General features: G+C 50.2%; 3 protein-coding genes across 4 annotated transcripts; 1 reads left to right on the top strand and 2 right to left on the bottom strand.

Moving 5' to 3' along the window:
- Nucleotides 1-2,310, bottom strand: SNRNP35 (small nuclear ribonucleoprotein U11/U12 subunit 35). Its single transcript, XM_066199418.1, has 2 exons — nt 2,212-2,310; nt 1-1,802 (listed from the first exon to the last, which is right to left on the bottom strand). The coding sequence occupies exon 2, from the start codon at nt 1,797-1,799 to the stop codon at nt 996-998; it is 804 nt and encodes a 267-aa protein (XP_066055515.1). The 5' UTR covers nt 1,800-1,802; nt 2,212-2,310; the 3' UTR covers nt 1-995.
- Nucleotides 2,297-6,946, top strand: RILPL2 (Rab interacting lysosomal protein like 2). 2 transcript variants are annotated; one of them, XM_066199420.1, is made up of 4 exons: nt 2,297-2,725; nt 3,597-3,748; nt 5,569-5,662; nt 6,056-6,162. In XM_066199420.1, the coding sequence occupies exons 1-4, from the start codon at nt 2,384-2,386 to the stop codon at nt 6,086-6,088; spliced, it is 621 nt and encodes a 206-aa protein (XP_066055517.1). In that variant the 5' UTR covers nt 2,297-2,383; the 3' UTR covers nt 6,089-6,162. The 2 variants fall into 2 exon arrangements, with proteins under 2 accessions (XP_066055517.1, XP_066055516.1); XM_066199419.1 differs by lacking the exon at nt 5,569-5,662 and adding an exon at nt 6,639-6,946 and having other exon boundaries at nt 2,326-2,725; nt 6,056-6,166.
- Nucleotides 6,947-8,125: 1,179 nt separating this feature from the next.
- On the bottom strand, nt 8,126-16,645 carry KMT5A (lysine methyltransferase 5A). Its single transcript, XM_066199417.1, has 8 exons — nt 16,411-16,645; nt 16,008-16,102; nt 13,782-13,941; nt 12,785-12,992; nt 12,028-12,112; nt 11,610-11,669; nt 10,932-11,122; nt 8,126-10,360 (listed from the first exon to the last, which is right to left on the bottom strand). Exons 1-8 carry the CDS (start codon nt 16,601-16,603, stop codon nt 10,150-10,152), a joined length of 1,203 nt encoding a protein of 400 aa, XP_066055514.1. The 5' UTR covers nt 16,604-16,645; the 3' UTR covers nt 8,126-10,149.
- Nucleotides 16,646-17,755: the final 1,110 nt, after the last annotated feature.

The raw sequence follows: 17,755 nt of genomic DNA, 5'->3' as shown, positions 1-17,755 counted from the left end.
TCTTTGTGGAAAGTAATACCATCCATTCTTGGGGATGCAGCCTGTGGAACTGTCTGTGTGCAACTCTTCATGGAAATACAGCCTCAGACCAGACAAGGTTTAGGACAGAGCCATTCCAAGACTGACAAAATACAATTTAAACACGTTATATATTTAGGAATGGTTTATCATGACAAAGAGCCCTTTCTAGCAAGCACTGTAAGCTCCTTAATGGAAGAGGTGTGTCTGTATTTACACATCCTACCCCTGAAAAAGATGTTTTGCCCTGTTTTCCCCAATTCAGCTACAGCCAGCAGCAAATCCAGTTTCCAGGGTGGATTTAAACCCCGTGTAGAAGGGTGAGGACAGAGTGGGTGCAGTTGCAACCTCATTTACCCACGACACCCTCCTTCAGTGCCTGTCCATGGATTCATCAGGAACATGAGGCATTTTCTGACCTGCTGACTGCCCCGTGGTGCACATTCCTCTGGACAAAGGAGTTTCATCCTCCCACGTCACAGACAGTGCATTGGTTCCACGTTTCTCTCTCACCTGGCAGAACTAGTTAAGGACACAGTATCAATAACGACCTCACAAGAATGAAGCCACTTCCCATCAGTTTCTGTTTTGGGGCACGGAAGTTTCAGTTTGTTGCTATTCCATTCCTGTGACTCCAGCACGGGACTGTTTCCTAACAAACATGTGGACATCTGGCCCACAGATAACCCCTGGCCCAGGCAGGCAGACAAGGTGTGTGCCCAGCTCAGTGCTCAGCCTGTACACACGGTGCATTTCTTACAGCACTCACCAGTCCAAAAACATTCATACCAAAGTTTATTTTCTCGAAAGAACAATTCAGCACACGTCTGAACTGCATTAGGAAGCAAACTGCGGAGAGCTGCTGGCAGCAGAGTCAGGCACAAGGTGGCAACACCACGGCTTGTTCTGGGAACGCTGTCACAGCCCCGAGCTGCCGTTAGGGTGGGTCACACACCCCAAGGACAAGGCCCGGTCACCTATCGGTGCTTGTCATCATCTCTCTGCTTCCTGGTATCTCTGTCCCTGCTGCGGTCTCTATCCCTGTCCTTCCTGTCTCTGTCTCTGTCCTTCCTTTCCCTCCCCCTGCTCCTCTCCTCTTTGGAGTCCCTCTCTCTCTCACTGTCACCCCAAGCCCACGACCTCTCCCTTTCTGGCCAGCGTTTGTCCCTGCTCCTCTCGTGGTCCCGGTCCCTCGTTCTCCAGTCCCTCGTTCCCTCGCGAGACCAGTTTCTTTTCTCTGATGATCCTTCTCCATAGAAATCATTTTTCATGTTTGGCAAATTGATGGGCTTTCGGAAAGGCCTGTCCCGTCCTCCGAACCGCAGCTGCCCGGATTCTTTTTTGCCTCCAAACCCACCTCCAAGCCTCCGGGGAATCCATCCTTTGAGAGTTCTTTCCAGTTCAAAGTCTACAAAGATCTCATGCTGGTCGATGACCAGCCTGTTGGCATCTCTGTGGGCCTTCAGGAGAGCGCGCTCCTCTTTGTACTCGATAAACGCGTAACCCTTGGAAAATCCCGTGACCAGGTCTCGAACCAGACGGATCTTCCTGATGTCTCCATAGCGGGAAAAAACCTCCTTTAACTTCTCCTCCGTGGTCTGAAGATTGAGCCTGGCCACGAAGAGGGTGAGGTGAGGATCTCCCGTGACGCCCTTGTTGGGTACGTACCGTGCCAGCATCGCCCGCCATATGGCCCGGTCGTGGGGCTCCTCGTCCGTGCCGTCGATGCTGCCAGCCTTGAGGGGGTCGTACTCCTTCGCTATGGGGGCCCAGTCAGCCATGGTCTGGTGGGGAGAGCACACACGGCACAGGCTCACGGCAGCGTCGGGAACAGAACGCCGTGCAAGAAGCGCATCCGGCACCGCTGCGCTCCGTGTTCATCCAACAACCCCCCCAGAGCGTCCCACAGGGAAATAAACCAGCCGCGTCGCCGGTGTTCGAGCCCGCGCGGCGGGACAGAGCCGTGCCGGGGAGCCGCGTCCTCACCCGGCCCGGCCCGGCCCGAGGAGGCGCCTCAGCCCCGCTCCCGCCGCCGCCTGGGCCCTCCCCGCCCGGCGGCCGGTCCGCCGGGGTCCACTTCAGCCCCGCTCCCGTCCCCCCGCCCCGCTCCGCTCCGCTCCCCCAGGCGGATGTGGCGCTGCGGAAAGGCCGATGGGTTCACCCGCCGCGGCGCCGCTCCCCGGGGTCCCTTACCGGCAGCGGAGAGCGGGCGGTGCCTCCTCAGGGGAAGGGGCAGGGCGGGAAGCGGCGCGGCGCCGCGGCCGCCGCCATGGGAGCGCCGGGGGCGGGAGGAGCCGCTCCGCCCGCCGCAGCGCCGGCAGCGCCGCCCGGCCCGGCGGGGAGGGAGCGCCGGGCTGCGCCGGGCATGGAGCGGGGCCGGGACGGGGAGGAGGAGCTGGAGGAGGAGGAGGAGGAGGAGGATGGAGGCCCGGAGAGCGCCCTGGAGAAGAGCCCGTTCCAGCTGACGGCCGCGGATGTCTACGACATCTCCTCCGTGGTGGGCCGGGACCTGCTGCAGCTCCGCGCCGGGCCGCAGCTGCCCGCCGCCCGCGCCCGCCTGCAGTTCAGGATCGTCAGGGTGCTGGAGATGCTGGAGGCGCTGGTCAGCGAGAGCAGCGTGGCCGAGGAGCAGCTGCGGCGGGAGCGGGACAGCCTCCGGCGGGAGCTGGAGCAGCTGCGGGCGGCGAGCCCCGGGAGCGCCCCGCAGGTGGGTGCGGGACACACGGGACACACGGGACACACAGGGGACACGGGACACACGGGACACACAGGGGACACGGGACACACGGGACACGGCCGGGACACACGGGACACGGGCCCCTTCCCCAGCCCGGGCACACCACGCGCGGGTCGCGCAGCGCAGCCAGCACCACACCAGATGGGCCGGCCGATACTTGCGGTCTCCTTTGTGTCGGCAGGACGAGTCTCACAAAGTCACTTCCCGTCTTTGGCCGTGAAAGCCTCGAAGCTCTCTCCTTCGGGGTGGTTGTGGGTGGCGGTGCTGTGGATTCCTCGCTCCAGTTTCACTGCAGTCACTGACCCAGCGAAGTTGTGCAGGCTCGCACAGAGTTCAGAGTACAAACCCACCGTGTTCGGCTCTTGCACAGCACCGGCCCCATAGCGACAACTGTATGCAAACACTGAGGCTTCGTAACCCCCTTGTGAGGGAAATGGATGTCTTGATTACTACAAAGGTTTTAAATTTAAAAAGGCCAGTTCAGTTCTCGCCTTTCTTTGACACGGAATTTCGGTGTGGCATTAGATGGCTCAGCCTCTCTCATCATCTGAGAACGATCTGATAAAAGCATCTTCTTGACAACTAAATTGCAAACTCTTTGGGACAGAGACTTTGTTTTTAACTGTGGTCAGAGCCTGTCACAGTTGTGGCCTATACTTGGCCTGGGAACAGTCACTAAGGGAATACAAAAATATGAAGAACTGTAATTAACTTTAAAAAAAATCAGGATTGTGATGCATTCATACTAGTTCTAAAAATTCCGTATTTATAAAATCCAGCTATTTTACTGAATGCTGAGGTTTTTGAGAGGTTACAAGATCCACTGCTGCTTATTTTACAGCCCAGCCTTGGACCAGATCAAATGGTGATAGACCTCACAGACCCCAACCGGCCCCGCTTCACGTTACAGGAGCTCCGGGATGTATTGCAAGAGAGGAACCAGCTGAAAGCTCAGCTTCTGGTGGTGCAAGAGGAGCTACAGTGCTATAAGAGGTAAAGCGTGAAGTCAGCAGAGAATTAAAACTACTAATCACAAGTACTTCATGTCTGGGAAGCTTACCAGGTGAGAGTCCTGCAGGTTTGGGCCCCTAGGTCAGGTTGTAGGCACTGTCCAGGTTTGTAAGCGACCCCTGTGCTCCCTAGAGCAGACGAGTGAGCAAGGAAAAATGGGGGAACAATGAGGTCTCTATGCAATGTGATTGAAAAACCAAACTCCCTTTTCCTCTGCACAGTTCTCAGCCCGTTGCCATAATTGTCCCACTCTCAGCCCACACCCAGTTGCTCCCACTCCACATCCAGGCTGGGTTCTGGTGCACAGAATTCCTCTGTGCAGTCCCAGCAGTTGCACACACACACACACACACACACACACTGTGTCTGCAGCCACACTACATACCAAAGAGCACGGGGGGGTTTCCAGCTCAGCTTTAGTCAAAGTTTCCTTCCTCCTGCAGCATGACGCTGGTTGATCTCTGGTCCTTCACTCCCACGGGGGTATGGCACTGATCTAGAAACAGAATGTTGAGCTCTTTCATCATTCATGATGAGCTGTGGGGTTTTTAAGACTGCCAGCAGAGGGTTGTGTAAAGCCCTTGAACTGTGCAAAGCAAGTGATGTCAGAGAAGGGTTTGGTCTCGAAGGGAGAGTCAGTGTGGGTCAGAGGGTGAGATGTGGGAAGGATCCTCATCTTGGTGCTGCAAATCCATTCACCCCAAAGGCTCCCCTTCCCAACCTCTGTCCCCTCTCATCAGGTTGGATTATAAACTCTTTGGGTCAATAAATTACTTCTTAATCTAGGCACAAAATGTCTCAGCACATTGGATCTCAGTTGGGATATGTCAGCAGCACCCTCCTGCATACCACGAGCCTGCCCTTCGCCTTGTCTGCAACAGGCAGGTTAAACCAAGAAGTTACACTTAAATCCAAGAGTTTACAAAGTGCCTGACAGCACTTCCCCAGCTCAGCTGGATGCTTTGCTGTGCAGAAGTGGAATGGCCTCTTGCTTTGATTCCCCAGCTGTTACACAGTTTAGTGCAGGCCAAGTTGAAAATGTAACAGTGGGAAGGGTTTCAGGTTTGGAGTGATCTGAGTCACAGTGCTGTGCACCAAGAGCAGGGCAGGGCTGCTTTTCAGGTCGAGTAATTTGTGAGGTTATCTCCTCATACACTGTTACAGCTTAAGCCAAAACCCATTTTCCCTCTGCACAGTCCCATAAACTCCTAATTGTAATTGTAGTAAAGAGTAATTGTGCAGGAGAAGAGGATAAATATATGTTCTAAAATGCCTGGTACACATTGGAAACGAGCTCTGTGTCACACAAGGTAACAGCTCGGAGACTGGCTCGAAGTGCCTGGTGGTGTTTGGGGGCTGCATTTTTCATCCTGATTTCTGGGTAGAAGTTCCCATGCAGACGTTAGAGCTGTGCAGTGTCACCCAACAGCTCATGGTCTCATTTCTCCAAGAGGAGAGCCTGCCTCAGAATTGCCCTGTGCCCGGTGTCACACCAGTTTTTAAGCGCTCTGTGTTTTTATTTCCGAATCCAGTTGAGCGTTGCTTGGCTACTCTTCCCCTGCAGCCACACGCTTTGATCCACTGAGCTCTCCAAATGCCTGAGGTCAGCCCGGGACACGCTGTGAAAACACCGAGTGTGCAGCCTGGGAAAATCTAACCCTGTTCCAGGCGGGGAAAACACCCTTTGGTCCAGCTGAAACTGGTGCCTGGAGTAGGCGGTTACAACTTCTGGAGTGTAGAAACACTGAAGTGCGATGGCAAAATCTAGAGCTGAGGCAAAGCCTTTCTTCTCTCCTCTGTAGGGTGCAAAGAGGAACAGGCACCTGCCTTGCAGGGGAGCTGGGAAATTCCCATCTGTGCCCAGGCCTGCTGAGAGCCTGGCTGGCTGAGCTGCAGGTACCACACATCCACCCCTGCAGAAATTCACCATTTGTGTCCACACCCTCCCCTGATCCTTGGATTTTTGCACAAATCCAAGAGTGATTATCACTTCCCTTTCACCCCCATTATGATTTGCCTTTTTTTTTTTTTTTCCCTGTGGAGAAGTCAGCTTGTTTACACTTTCTAGTGTTCTCATTAAAGCATAACCCTGGCACCATTACATTGCTGTATTTAGGGATAATAATTCATTATTTTCAGTTCACTACAAGGAAGAGGCTGGGCTGCCATCCCTGTCCTGGGAACACTCATTCACCCACGTCCTAGCTGCCCAGTGAGAGGTCTAACTCATGCACTGTCACACTCTGCACAAACCCCAAACAAACAAAACAAACCCATTTCCTTTCCCAGTGGGATCCTCTCACAGAAAAGGGACCAAACTGAAGAGCAGGAAAAAGAAGCCACTGGCAGCAGTGCTGGCACCAGCAAGGACAGTGAAGAGAAGACAATCATCAAACGACTGTAAGTTGGTGTGCTGCAGATTTTGGGGCAGAATTTGTGAGAACATGGCCCACTCCTTACACAGTAAACCCAGGGATGGATGCTAAACTTCAGCCTAGTTGGCTGAATATTGTTCTCTGCTCTCCATGTGAAGTTAAAAACCTGATAAAGCAATCACTTCCTGGGGAAAAGGCACAGCGCAGGAAAGCAACCTCCACCCAGGCAAGCAGGGAGTCACTTTTTTCCTAGGAAAAACAAGCATTCCTGAGCAAAATGATTAATCCTTGCCTCCCCTGCCAGCCCCTCAGTGCTGTGAGAGCACCCTGGCTGGCCCCAGGCTTTGTTTACACTGAACACAAACCCCACGAGCTCAGGGTCTGTCCCTAAAGTGCCCCAAAATAGCACGTGGACAGGGCCAACCCCCCGCCTGCTCCTTGGATTCCAGTTGTGCATTATTGTTTCATTCCTGGTATTGATTTTTTTTCTTTTTTAGGTTTTCTTTTAAACATGGAAAATGAGCACCCTCAAGGACTTAACTGCAGCTGGTGAGAATGGCACTGATGAGCCTCGGAGGCGTTGGGAAAGACGATGATTGGAAGCAGCAGCAGCATCACTCCTACTGTAGAGAAGGAGCAATCTCATTAAATTCACGTTGTATAATATTCTTTCAGAATAGATTGTACTCTGCTTTTTTTCAGAAGCTGTTTGAAACAGATACTTTTTGTATTTCTTACTGTCAGACATTACCCGCATGTAGAAAATAAAACGTTTGTACAAAGTTGGGGTTTATTCTCATTAAAAGAGCCTGTGATGATCTGTACTAGAGCACACTTACCCTGGCCAGCTATCAAAACATTCAGCCCAAATGATTTTGTAAGATGGGTGTAAGTTAAGAGAGGCATGCCATCCACAAGTGGGTGTTTGGGGGTGAGGTGAGCACTGGAGAAAAGCACAGCAAAGGAAGAAAAGCTGCTGCAATTGGGCTCTGCCCACACGAAGGACGGAGGTGCAGGCAGTGCTCAGACTGGAACAGGTGCACCAAACATTTCATTTCTGACAGATGAAGGTCTCCTGCGGTAGGCAGTCGTGTTTTGCATAAGCTCTGTTCTTTCAATCACCTGCCACAAGCTGTGTATTGGCCCCAGTAATGAGATTTAGCACCAGTGGAAGCATATAGGGCAAACAGAGGAGTGGGAAAAGAAGCTTGAAAGACACCAATTAGGTTCTCCAGTTAGAAAGGTAGAATATCCAGAGCAGAAAAGTCTCAACAGACATAAAAGAAGCAGTGACAGGTATCAAACTGTGATCTTACTCTCTGTTCAGAAATAAAAGCAGGCTCTGAAGTCTTTTGATTCCCTCTCCTACACTGGCAGCACGAAAAATATAGGACACTTCCCACATCTGCTCAGCTGCACAGCGTGAATGTGGCTCAGCAGAAGGCAGAGCTGCAGCCTCCCTCCAGAGGTCAGGAATGACTGTGTGTCAGCAAGGGCACACCACAGATGGCTGACCTCAGCCAGCTGAGCTAGCCAGGGCACAGAACCACTCGAGTCCTTCTGCCATCCTCAAAATATCACTGAGCCTTGGCCATGCCCTCGTGGTGTATTTTCTAGAGCATGGCAGCAGGGAAGGCAGTTACTGCACTGCCTGAGCAGAGGCTTTGTGCACAGGAAAATCGACCAAAGGAACAATCAATCAGCAACAGCCAGAATGCACCTCGGAGCTGAAGAGAGATGCTTACACGTGATCTGAATTCCATCCTCTTCCGTGGTTTAGCCAGGGATGCATTTTCCAATCTCCTTTAAAAAAAGCAGTTTAGCTCCCAACCCAAGGGTGTCTTTCCCCGTGACACCTTGTTAGGAGATGAAGCCTTCCTGAGAGGCACAGAGATAAACATCCAAATGACACATCCTGGGAGAAGTACATGGAGATAGATCCATAGATCTCCACATGTGTTCCTAGAAAAGTAAAGGATACGTATGCAGTGCAACACGAGCTTTATTTCCATCCTCCAACGCAGTGCTACTCAATTACCAGTTAAGATTTCAGAGAAGACGTTTTCATGTAAAACGGGGAGCTCTTTCCCCTTTCTTGTTTACAAAAGTGATGCTGAAGTACAGAGGTTTTAAGCTATTCAACCTGATAGAGAACAAGTAAATGTTTAAATAAAATAAACAAAAAAAAAATTTTATTCCAATTTTGACTTAAGGGAAGTGCTCTAGTTTAACAGGACACTGTACACATTGCTGAGGTCTCTGTTACTGAGACCAGAGAAAAATCAGTGCCAACTCAGACAAGCTGGCCAACGAGGCTTACCTGAAACTCAGTACACGTAATGTAACAGGTCTCCAGTTAATTCTTCAGAAATGGGAAAATTCCCAGGCTTGCTCTGACGAGTTTGCCTTGTGTGAAGCAGTAAATAATACAAAGCATTTAACAGCTAATGATTTTCACAGCTTTCTTTCAAAATGCTCATGAACTGCAATGGAGACACAGGTAGTATAGCAGCCGTTTCATCAATAATAAATATATTCTTTATTTTACAGAGACATTGTCTTCAAGTTTTTAATTTAAAAAATACATCACTAAGCCACCTCTCTTGCTGCTGGAGCACACAACCAGGATGTTGTTGCTGTCTGACCTATCACATAGGCAAGCATAAGATTGTCTAGAGGGCATTCAGCTGGAACAGCAGCAGCCTTCAAGACACGAGGAATAGAAGACATTAACAGAGCCACAGATCCCTTGCTGACATCTTCCAGCAGCAAGCGTGGCTGATGGCTCACAGCCATTTTCATCTACACACATGCCAAGCCTGCCTTGGCAAAAATTCCAACTGGTAAGAATTCATCTTTAACATAAAGGACCTGCATTGTATTGCCTGCCTATATCCCAGATTTGGCTCTCCAACAGTAACGTTCCGAACATCCACGAGATGCCAAGAGCTCAACTCCCATGTGAGACAGTGGGACCAGACTGTGCTGGACAGACCTACAGGACCAGGCAATAGGGAATCTCCTTTCTTCACTGCATGAACTCCATCACTACAGTTTGAAGCTGCATATGAAGATGACTCCTATTTTTTGGAACCACTATGCTCTACTTCAAGCATTCACAGTAAATAAATAGCTTCTGATGTGGCTAATTAGCATAGGAAGGTAATATAAAAATTTTTGGAGAGAGCTTTTACCTCTTTAAAATCCTCTGGGAGACACCTCCTCCAAGAATCAGCCATCAACTATAAAAAAGGTACCTTCTCAAAGTTTAGAAAATAAGTAAATGTCGAACATTGATTCTCACTGTGAAGTTCTATCTTCACACCTGTAATCAGTATCAACCCAGCCTATCAAAATTCACCCTCATTTGGCTGGGAGTCATTTCTCCAAAGGAAGCAGTCAGTCTGACCATCCTTTTCCCTCCGTGCCAGTGCATTTGAAGTTCACTGCCAACAGAACGTACGACACAGGAGAAACTGGATTCCTACCACAAATTATTTGAGAATGACAATAGCATCCATCTCAGAGAAGCCTGTCAGCACTGGGCTGTGAAAGCAGCCTGACAGGCAGGCAAGCCACCGGCTGACCAAGTCAGAGTACAGCAGTACTTCTGTCACAAAGCCAAGTTCAGCACCCCAAAGTGGAGCGTGAGATTTCCTTGCAAAAGCAGAAGCACAACCCCAGTGATTAAGTTTCTGTGCAAGTCTTTCACTGCTCAAGTGGCACTGGTCACTATGCAGAAGCATTCAAATTTTAAGGAGGGCTTTTCCTTTTATGATATAAAGGTTTTGGCAATCTAAAATCAATTATTCAAGCCTGCCTGGAAAACTTTTAATAGGTATTTAAATACTGCAAAGCAAAAAATGCGGTTTTTAAGGAGCTCGGAAGACCATAAGCAGTCCACTAAGAAAGCTGAGGGAAGTGAGGGGCAGGAGAAAAAAAAAAAATCACTGACTCCTTGTAGAACACTCAGTCCAAAACCAAAAACCCCAAAACAAGGAAGATGAATTAGTGTTTCAGCCACGGGTGAGCTTCAATGGAAGCTTTGCTTCTGTCTCCATAGTCGTACAACAGTTCTTCACCTGCCTTAATGTCCCTGGAGGCGATGAGGATGAGATGAGGCACGCCATCGATGTCATGGAGCTTGGTCTGGCAGTTGCCACACTTGCTGTGATTAATGAGCCTTCCCAGACGATTCGTTTCCTTCGTAGCGTCGACACTGAAAGAGCAAAACAGAACACGGGATCGTTCCTGGGACAGGGGCACGGCTGTGGACAAAGCCCAAAGTGCAAATCAAAGAAGGAGGAACCCACATGAATCTTGAAAAATTGAGGAGAAACGGATTATCGTGTTACATCACAGAACAACCGTGATTAAATAGACAGCCATAATATGGCAAGGCAGGGAAACTGAAACAGCTCTGGGAGATTTTTCTGAAACCTTTGGAGCGTTTGAGCTGCTTTCCAAACCAACTCCTCACAACTCAGATAAAGGAGGTTTTTTTACAAGAGGATAAATTTAGGCAGAGGACCACCGCAGAACTACAAGCCTCATCCAAGCAGATGCAGCTCTCCACGTAGTTTGTGCTGTATTTCAAAGAACAGGGCTTTGAGTCACTTACAATTCCTCATAGCCCAGATGTATGGGAGGCTCTCAGACTATGGATCAGTGCTCCAAAAGATCTCATAATTCACAGTTCCCATTAAAACAAACAAACAAAAAAAATTGCATGAAAACAAGAAAGGAATTAGCAGCATTCAAAGCCTCTACCAATGGAAACTCGAGCTTACCAGTAGGTTTTGCTGAGGTACTGGAAATAGTACATGTAGCAGCCTGTGGATGGGTCTTGAGCATACACAGCCTCTCGTTTCTTGGCATCAGTGATCTCGATGAGATCCCCATGATACTCCACCACAAATTCTCCTCGATTAAAATGTTTAGTAGCAATTACTCCCCTCCCTTTGCCATCGATGTAATCAATCTGTTGAGTCGAAGAGAAAATATTTTCTCATTTCCCAGCTGATTTACATCGTGGCAGATTTGCTGATTACTAGGAAATGGTTTGTCATTAAAAAAATGCTGCAAAAGGGAATTTGTGCGTAGTGCAGACAAAGCTGTAGAAGCACAATGCATGGCACTGTGGAAGAAATGCAGGATGAGTCTGGCACACACTCTGAGTTCCTGGGGAGCTGGACACAAAGTTTTCCAGTCAAAGAACTTAGGAGTGCAGTTCTGTAAAGACCTTAAAGCCTCCTCGGTATTTAAAACAGAGGCTGCACATACATCTCCTTCAGAGACCAACACTGCTCACTCAAAAGGAAGGACTGTGTGTTCCAGTTTGCCTGCACTTTAATCAGAGAATCACAGGGTCCTGAGACCGAGTTCTGCTAATCTCCGTTTAAATAGATTAACATCAAGATACTGTATAATAAACACTACAGGACTACTAAGGTTGGCACTGCAGTTACCTTCATTCCTTCTTCTTTCCCACTTGTAATCAGCTCATCTATTTTCCTCCTTTCCTCAGTCTGCAGAATAAACAAGAATAAACAAAACCACAACATTGTTGATAGCTTTTGTAGCTTATTCTAGAGCTGGAAGGAAATTACCCACCAATGACACCCATTGTTCCAGACCATCTCCTATTTCCAGCAAACTCAAAGGCAGAAAGACAGATTCCTGCCCCCCCAAAGTACATAAGCAGCTAGATCCTGTTCTAAACTGGACCAGCACTTCCAAATTTTAAGCATGTTCTTAACAATACTTGAAGTGAAAAACGTTATCTGCATTTGGAATGGACACCATTTACAGCTAGTTACAAACTTCCCCAAATTTTCAGCTGATCAGACACGTTTTAAGTAATGTCATTTTAACAAGAAGCACTACCTCCAATTCAGATTTGCTCTTCCTGGAACTTCTTCTAACTGGGTAATAATCTGTCACTTTTCGGTTGGGTGTTCTTCCTTGTGTTCTAAGGAGTAAGAAAAAGAGAACACACACACACATTTCAGACTCTTTGTTAAGCTACACCTCTAGAGCAAAGGTACGTGCAAGAAATTTTTATTTGACCTTGGGAAGTTGAAAGGTGATCAATATGAAACAGTGGTTTTTATCAGTACTCTTAGCATCAAGCCACAGCTACATCCCCTTTTCTTCCCCAGGCTATTTCCATTACTCCAGTACTAATTCTTGAACAATAAAAGTGAGATGTCGTTGGAGATCAACTGAAGGTCACATTGCAAGTCTGGGGCCCCCAGCGTGCCCTGCCAGAAGGCACTCGAAAATTTAGGTCACGAAAACTGCTTGGCAAGGGATTCATTAATGTTAGTTCACATGTCTCTGATAGCATGAGAAAGGGTATCAGCTCAGCCAGGAACCTCCAACTGTTCTGTTTCTGACAAGACACATTCCCGTTTGTCCACAGCAAAGTAGGTCTTAATGGCTCGTTAATTTCTTTTTTTTTTTTCATAGGTGACCAGCGAATATTTCACTTGTGATAGAACAATGGAACACATTAACCGTGCTTTCAAGACAAACGTGTCCTCTGCAAAGTAGGTATTTGGATGCTGTTTCAGGGCTTTTAAAGCGTGATATTCTGGAGAAAACAAGGAGCTGTGCTTTCACAATTCCACGAGTCACTTACTTTTTCCTTGGTCCTCGTTTTGCTTTAACCATCTTCTTCTGAGCTGGCTTTGCATTGGCCTCCTCAGCACAGTCTGCAGGCAGGGGAGTCTTCTGGGTTTCCACAGTTCCTTGGTTTTGATCAGAGGAGGGATTGCACCCACCTTCCTTATCCTTCTGCTCTTCTGGTTTCACAGCACCTTCGACTGTTTTGCCACCATTCTTTTTTCCTGGTGACAAGGAAATCGAGTAAGGCTCTGAACTTAGGGCCACCTATACCCGAGTGCTTTAAGTGAATTCCAGTGTTTATAGTTCTGCCAAATGGGAGAAAAGGGACAGCAGTGACCCTGCACTGCAGATCTTGTAGGTATCAAGTGGGCAATGCCACTCAGGCTAAATCCATGGGAGCTTAAGGGCCGACAAGAAATCTTCACTCCCCACAACCAACATTTACTTGGTTTTTTTTTGCATCCTACCCCAATACAACCACATCCTCCTCCTCAGACAACCGGCTCAGAGGTAGGTGAGTGTGGTTTAAAGCTCAATAACGTTTTTCTGTAGAGTAAATCATCAGGTTTAGCAGTCCCATCTGCTGAGACAGATGTTTCAGTCTCACTGGAGGAAAGAAGAACAGCTTCAAGGCCTCAGCAGTGGGACAAGCTAAAGCCACCTTCACTTCCTCGTCAAAACTGGGGAGCCAAATTAGGAACTAAAGGCCCCAAGTCTCCAGAAAGTCTGACACTCCCTGCATCAAATGGGACTTAAAATATCTGCTTGCTAAAAGTCTTTGCATCAAAGTGCTTTGACAAATCACCAAGGCTGTTAAATGCACCTTTAAACACAAGCCAGATGAGTCTTCCCCTTCATCAGCTTAGGGAACATTCCCATTTCTAGTCACTGCACTGAAGCCTGGTAAATTTGGGCTCCTCTTCACTGCTTTTATTTCTTGATGGAAATGTTAGAACTGGGGGCAGTGGGAGCACATTCACCAAGACAAGCAACCCAAAGCTCAATCTTACCAGCTCCTTTCCTGTAGGTTTCCTTTAGTGTTTTTTTGCCCTGACATTTCACCTCGTGATACATGACAGAGTTTTCTTCTTGAAGCGGGGGGCGAGCACCAGGAGCTTTGTTGGGATTCAGGTAGCTGTAGATTTTGGATTGACCAATAAACACATTCTCCTAAAACAGTCCCACACAAAAAAAAAAAAAAAAAAAATCAGTTCAGCACAGAGATTCCAGGAACCTCAAGTTGGCACCCACAAAAGTCTGCAGCAACAGGGCTGACAGGTGATTGTGCTGATGCAAATTACACTGTTTGAAGCATCACCCTCTCACTGAGATTGTGATTTTTAAGTGAAAACAGAACAGTGCTGAGCACTCTGAGAACTTAACTAATGCAAGCTCTCAGTCTGAGAGAGCTTTCACATAAAATGTGGCAGGATGGGGTAGTCAGAGCTAACTCCAGCCTCCACCCTTGCGCTACACGGTATGAACTTTGGTGTTAAAAAAAAAAAAACAAACACAAAAACAAGCCTGAGCTCCTGGGGAGGAAGGCAGCCTCAAAGAGCACAAGCCAAAAAAAATATGAATAAGGCAGCAAAAATTGCCCAGGCCCAGCACGGAGCTCTCACAGCCAGAGAGGTATGAGCTACCCAGCTACTCTCAGGAGGTGTCAAATGTTGCTGCAGCAAACTATATGCTCAGCTGAGCAGCAGAGGACTCAGTTTTACAGCCTACCTTGAGTGACACCTCTCAGCAAAGCATGGGGGATAAACAGTCCTACCTTTTTATCCATTACATGATACAGAAATAAAGTGTAAAAGTTGCTTATGGCAAAAAAGACCATAAAGAATCCACATAAAGCCCAGTCGGGAAAATGGCAAAACCCTCTGGCGTGGCCAGACAGGAGAGACTGGGGTTTGTTCACTGGCACAGGCTCTGAGATGCCAACAGTGAGCAGTGTCAAATTTAGCAAAGATCAGTGGAGTCCTGTCACCTTTGCTTTTACAGCCTCCTGCCACCCGGCTGTGTTTGCCGGTGCAGGGTATGGCAGGCACACGGATTCCAGTCTCAGTGTCTGGACAAACAGATGCAGCTTGGGCAGAATGAGTTTTTCTTGGCTATCGTTCGACTCGACCAAAAGCCATTTTCAGACGTGGCAAGCCAGTTCAAACAGCAAAAATATGCATGCATTTTTTTAGAAAAGCAAGGAACAAAGGGTGCCAGTAGTTAAAAAAAGCTCAAATATAGCTGACTAAACAAATACCTTAGTATTTCAGTCACAGACACTGAAAAAGTAAACAAAGTACACAATGGAGCAGATAGGATGATTTTAATAATTAGCGTAGTCATGAATAACAAGCTTCCTATGTACATAATTCACACAAAATCAGACCAGTTAAAGGCTCAAATCTTAGTCCACAAATAAACTTTACTAAGGACTGAGATTACGATGGATCAGCCTGAGAAAAGGCAAATCAGACGGACACTCCCTGACCTCCAATATTTCTGAAAGGCCTATGAAAGACAAAACTTGCTTATTAAAAACCCCAGGCTTCAAAGCATGAAAAACCATGAAAACACTCCGCTTTAACAATTGCAAGCAATGAACCAAGCGCTTCAAAGTCCTCAAGATTTTGTAAGAAGTTTAAAAACGGGCATTTTGGGAGAAAGCCCAAAGCAGTCCACCTGCCAGCTGAGCCTTCAGGCTTTGACTACACCGTGAACAGGAAACGAACAACTATTTTTCCAGCACAGCTTCCTCCCTTCATTCCCAGCTCCCTGCCTGCTGCGCTCTTGGCGCAACCCAGACGCCGCTGCCACGTCTTTGTCTGTGCCAGGCTTGAGACCCCGGAGAGCAGAGATTTTCTCAGCACAGCAAAACACACGAAAGGCTGCTGAGGGGCTCCGGGATTTGATGCACTAGCCGCAATTATTTCCATTGGGAGTTAAATGCAAAGAGACAAGCAGCCTCCGGCCAGCTGCCTGTGACAGAACTACAGGACGGGGAAGATGGCACGGAGGGAATGCCGAGCTTAGGGGCTGTCTGCGGTAGGGTACGGAAAAACACGGGAAGAGTCCGACTGTCCTTAAAGTTAAGGGATTTCTGAATGATTTGAGGGCCCCGGGCGGCCCGGGCCCCGCGGCTCCCCGGGGCAGCCCGCACCGGGGAGAACCGGAGGGCACGGCAGACCCCCGGGAGCCGCCCGCCCCGCTCCGCCCGCCCCGGCCCGGGCACTGCTTACCCCGCCGGCCCGGGGGCGGCCGGAGCCCTTCCTCTCAGCGCTCTCGGGGCTTGCCTTCTCCACGCCGCCTGCCCTGGTCTTGGGCATGTTCTTCCCTAGGAGCAACGGGGTAAGATCGGCGCCTGAGCCATGTCCGGCGCTGCCGCCCGCGGTCATCGCCCGGCCGCCGCGGCCTGCGCCATGTTTAAAGGGCTGGATGCGGCAGGGCGAGCCGCGGCGGCCCAGCCCCTTCCCGGCGAGCTGCGCACACCGCGCGGGGGAGGAGTCCCGCCGGCCCCGGCTCCCCGCACCTCCCAGGAGGAGCTTCCGCGGCGCGGAGATGCCCCGCGCCGAGAGGGCCCAGCCCCGCCGGCCCCGCCGCGCCCCGGCCCCGCTCCGCTCGTGCCCGCTCCGCCCCGCGCACCTCCGGCCATGGCGGCGGCGGCGGCGGCCCCGCGCCTCGGAGCCCCCGCGCCGGGCGGCCCCGACTGTCCCCGCGGAGTCCCCGCCGCCGCCAACCGCTCCGCAGGGCGACGCCGCGTTACTCTCGGCGACCCCATTGGTTTAACCTCCTGCCAATCATCGCCCGCAGGCCGCTGATTGGCGCGAGGCGCCATGACCCGTCCTCTCCCTGTCACTCCGCGGGGGCTGCGGTTCCCGGGAACGGGGTTTAAATGTGCGTTCGCTGGGCGCTGATTGGCCCGTGCCGAGGGGAAGCAGCGCTCTGATTGGCGGCCCGGCAGGGAACGCCCCGCCCTCGGCCGGGCCGCGCCACGTGGGCGGGAGCAGCGGGAGCAGCGGGAGCAGCGGGAGCGGGCCCCCCCGGGCCGTGCGGGAGCCCCGGGCCGGGCCGACCCCGCGGAGCTCGGCGGGACCCGGTGGTGCCCCCGCCCTGTCCGCCCTGCCGGTGCACCGGCACCTCCCGCCGCCGTCCTCCTGCACCTCTCTCCGCAGGGCGAGCCGCGGGGATTCGGGGGACCCCCTAATCATGGCTGGACTGTAAAGCTCTGCTCTTCGGAATTATTAGGCTGCTTTACGCAATGTTGAGTTTGGATCTCCCTGGTTGAAATTTAAGTCTATTGGTTCCATCTTCCAAGATTGCCTGGAGAGCAGGTAATACTCAAGCGTTGCACTAAAGGGTCAAAGACCTTGTGTAAAATCCCCATTCCATAATGAGGGCAGCGTTATATACCAAGCAAAAATGACAGAGGCATGAGTATCACCAGGAGAGCTAGAACTGCCTTCAGCATCGATTCCCTGGTCAGAAGCTGCCAGCAGGACTAGTACATACACTTGGAAAACAGGAAAGTACAATGGCAAAGAGTAACATGGCAATGAGGCAAGAGCACACAGGGATCAGGGATCTGGATGGATGCCAAGTGGATGCCATCATGGGAGTCAGGAAATTGCCACAGAGGACTTGGGGGCTCCAGGATAAGCAGAACACTTATACTGAGCAACAGTGCATGACTCCTGTTTGTTATCTGTGCTCCCCCTCCTGTCGCAAGGCCTACCTGAGTGTGCTCAGGACACGGGGTGGTGGCACTTGTGGTGGCACTATCACCACAGGGGTGGCTTCCCACCCAAGGCTTATCTGTAGCCACAGGCTGCTGCTTGTCTCTTGGGCATTCCCACAGTGACATAAACAGCCAGCTCGGTGATACAGCTGAAAAACATCCTTCCCCTTAAGAAGAGGGAAAAAAACCTTCTCATCTTGAGCAAGAACTCAGGGCCTCGTCCTTTCCGAGCTGTCCCAGAGCAGCTGGGGG

This window comes from Chamaea fasciata, unplaced genomic scaffold (genome assembly GCF_029207755.1).
Source record: "Chamaea fasciata isolate MVZ Bird 193981 ecotype frontalis unplaced genomic scaffold, bChaFas1.0.hap1 SCAF_18, whole genome shotgun sequence".
In the NCBI taxonomy this organism is placed as follows: Eukaryota; Metazoa; Chordata; class Aves; order Passeriformes; family Sylviidae; genus Chamaea; species Chamaea fasciata.
Note: the sequence above shows the minus strand (reverse complement) of the source record. Positions and strands in the feature narration are given on the sequence as shown.

Bases quoted from the DNA above. Each gene is read 5' to 3' on its own strand.
- SNRNP35 (XM_066199418.1), bottom strand. From the start codon at position 1,799: ATGGCTGACTGGGCCCCCATAGCGAAGGAGTACGACCCCCTCAAGGCT.
- RILPL2 (XM_066199419.1), top strand. From the start codon at position 2,384: ATGGAGCGGGGCCGGGACGGGGAGGAGGAGCTGGAGGAGGAGGAGGAG. The intron at 3,749-6,055 runs GTAAAGCGTGAA...TTCCTTTCCCAG, and splicing joins GAGCTACAGTGCTATAAGAG to TGGGATCCTCTCACAGAAAA. The intron at 6,167-6,638 runs GTAAGTTGGTGT...TTTCTTTTTTAG, and splicing joins AAGACAATCATCAAACGACT to GTTTTCTTTTAAACATGGAA.
- KMT5A (XM_066199417.1), bottom strand. From the start codon at position 16,603: ATGGCGCCTCGCGCCAATCAGCGGCCTGCGGGCGATGATTGGCAGGAG. The intron at 13,942-16,007 runs GTAAGCAGTGCC...GGACTGTTTTAG, and splicing joins GCCGCCCCCGGGCCGGCGGG to GAGAATGTGTTTATTGGTCA. The intron at 12,993-13,781 runs GTAAGATTGAGC...CCTTGTCACCAG, and splicing joins AACCTACAGGAAAGGAGCTG to GAAAAAAGAATGGTGGCAAA.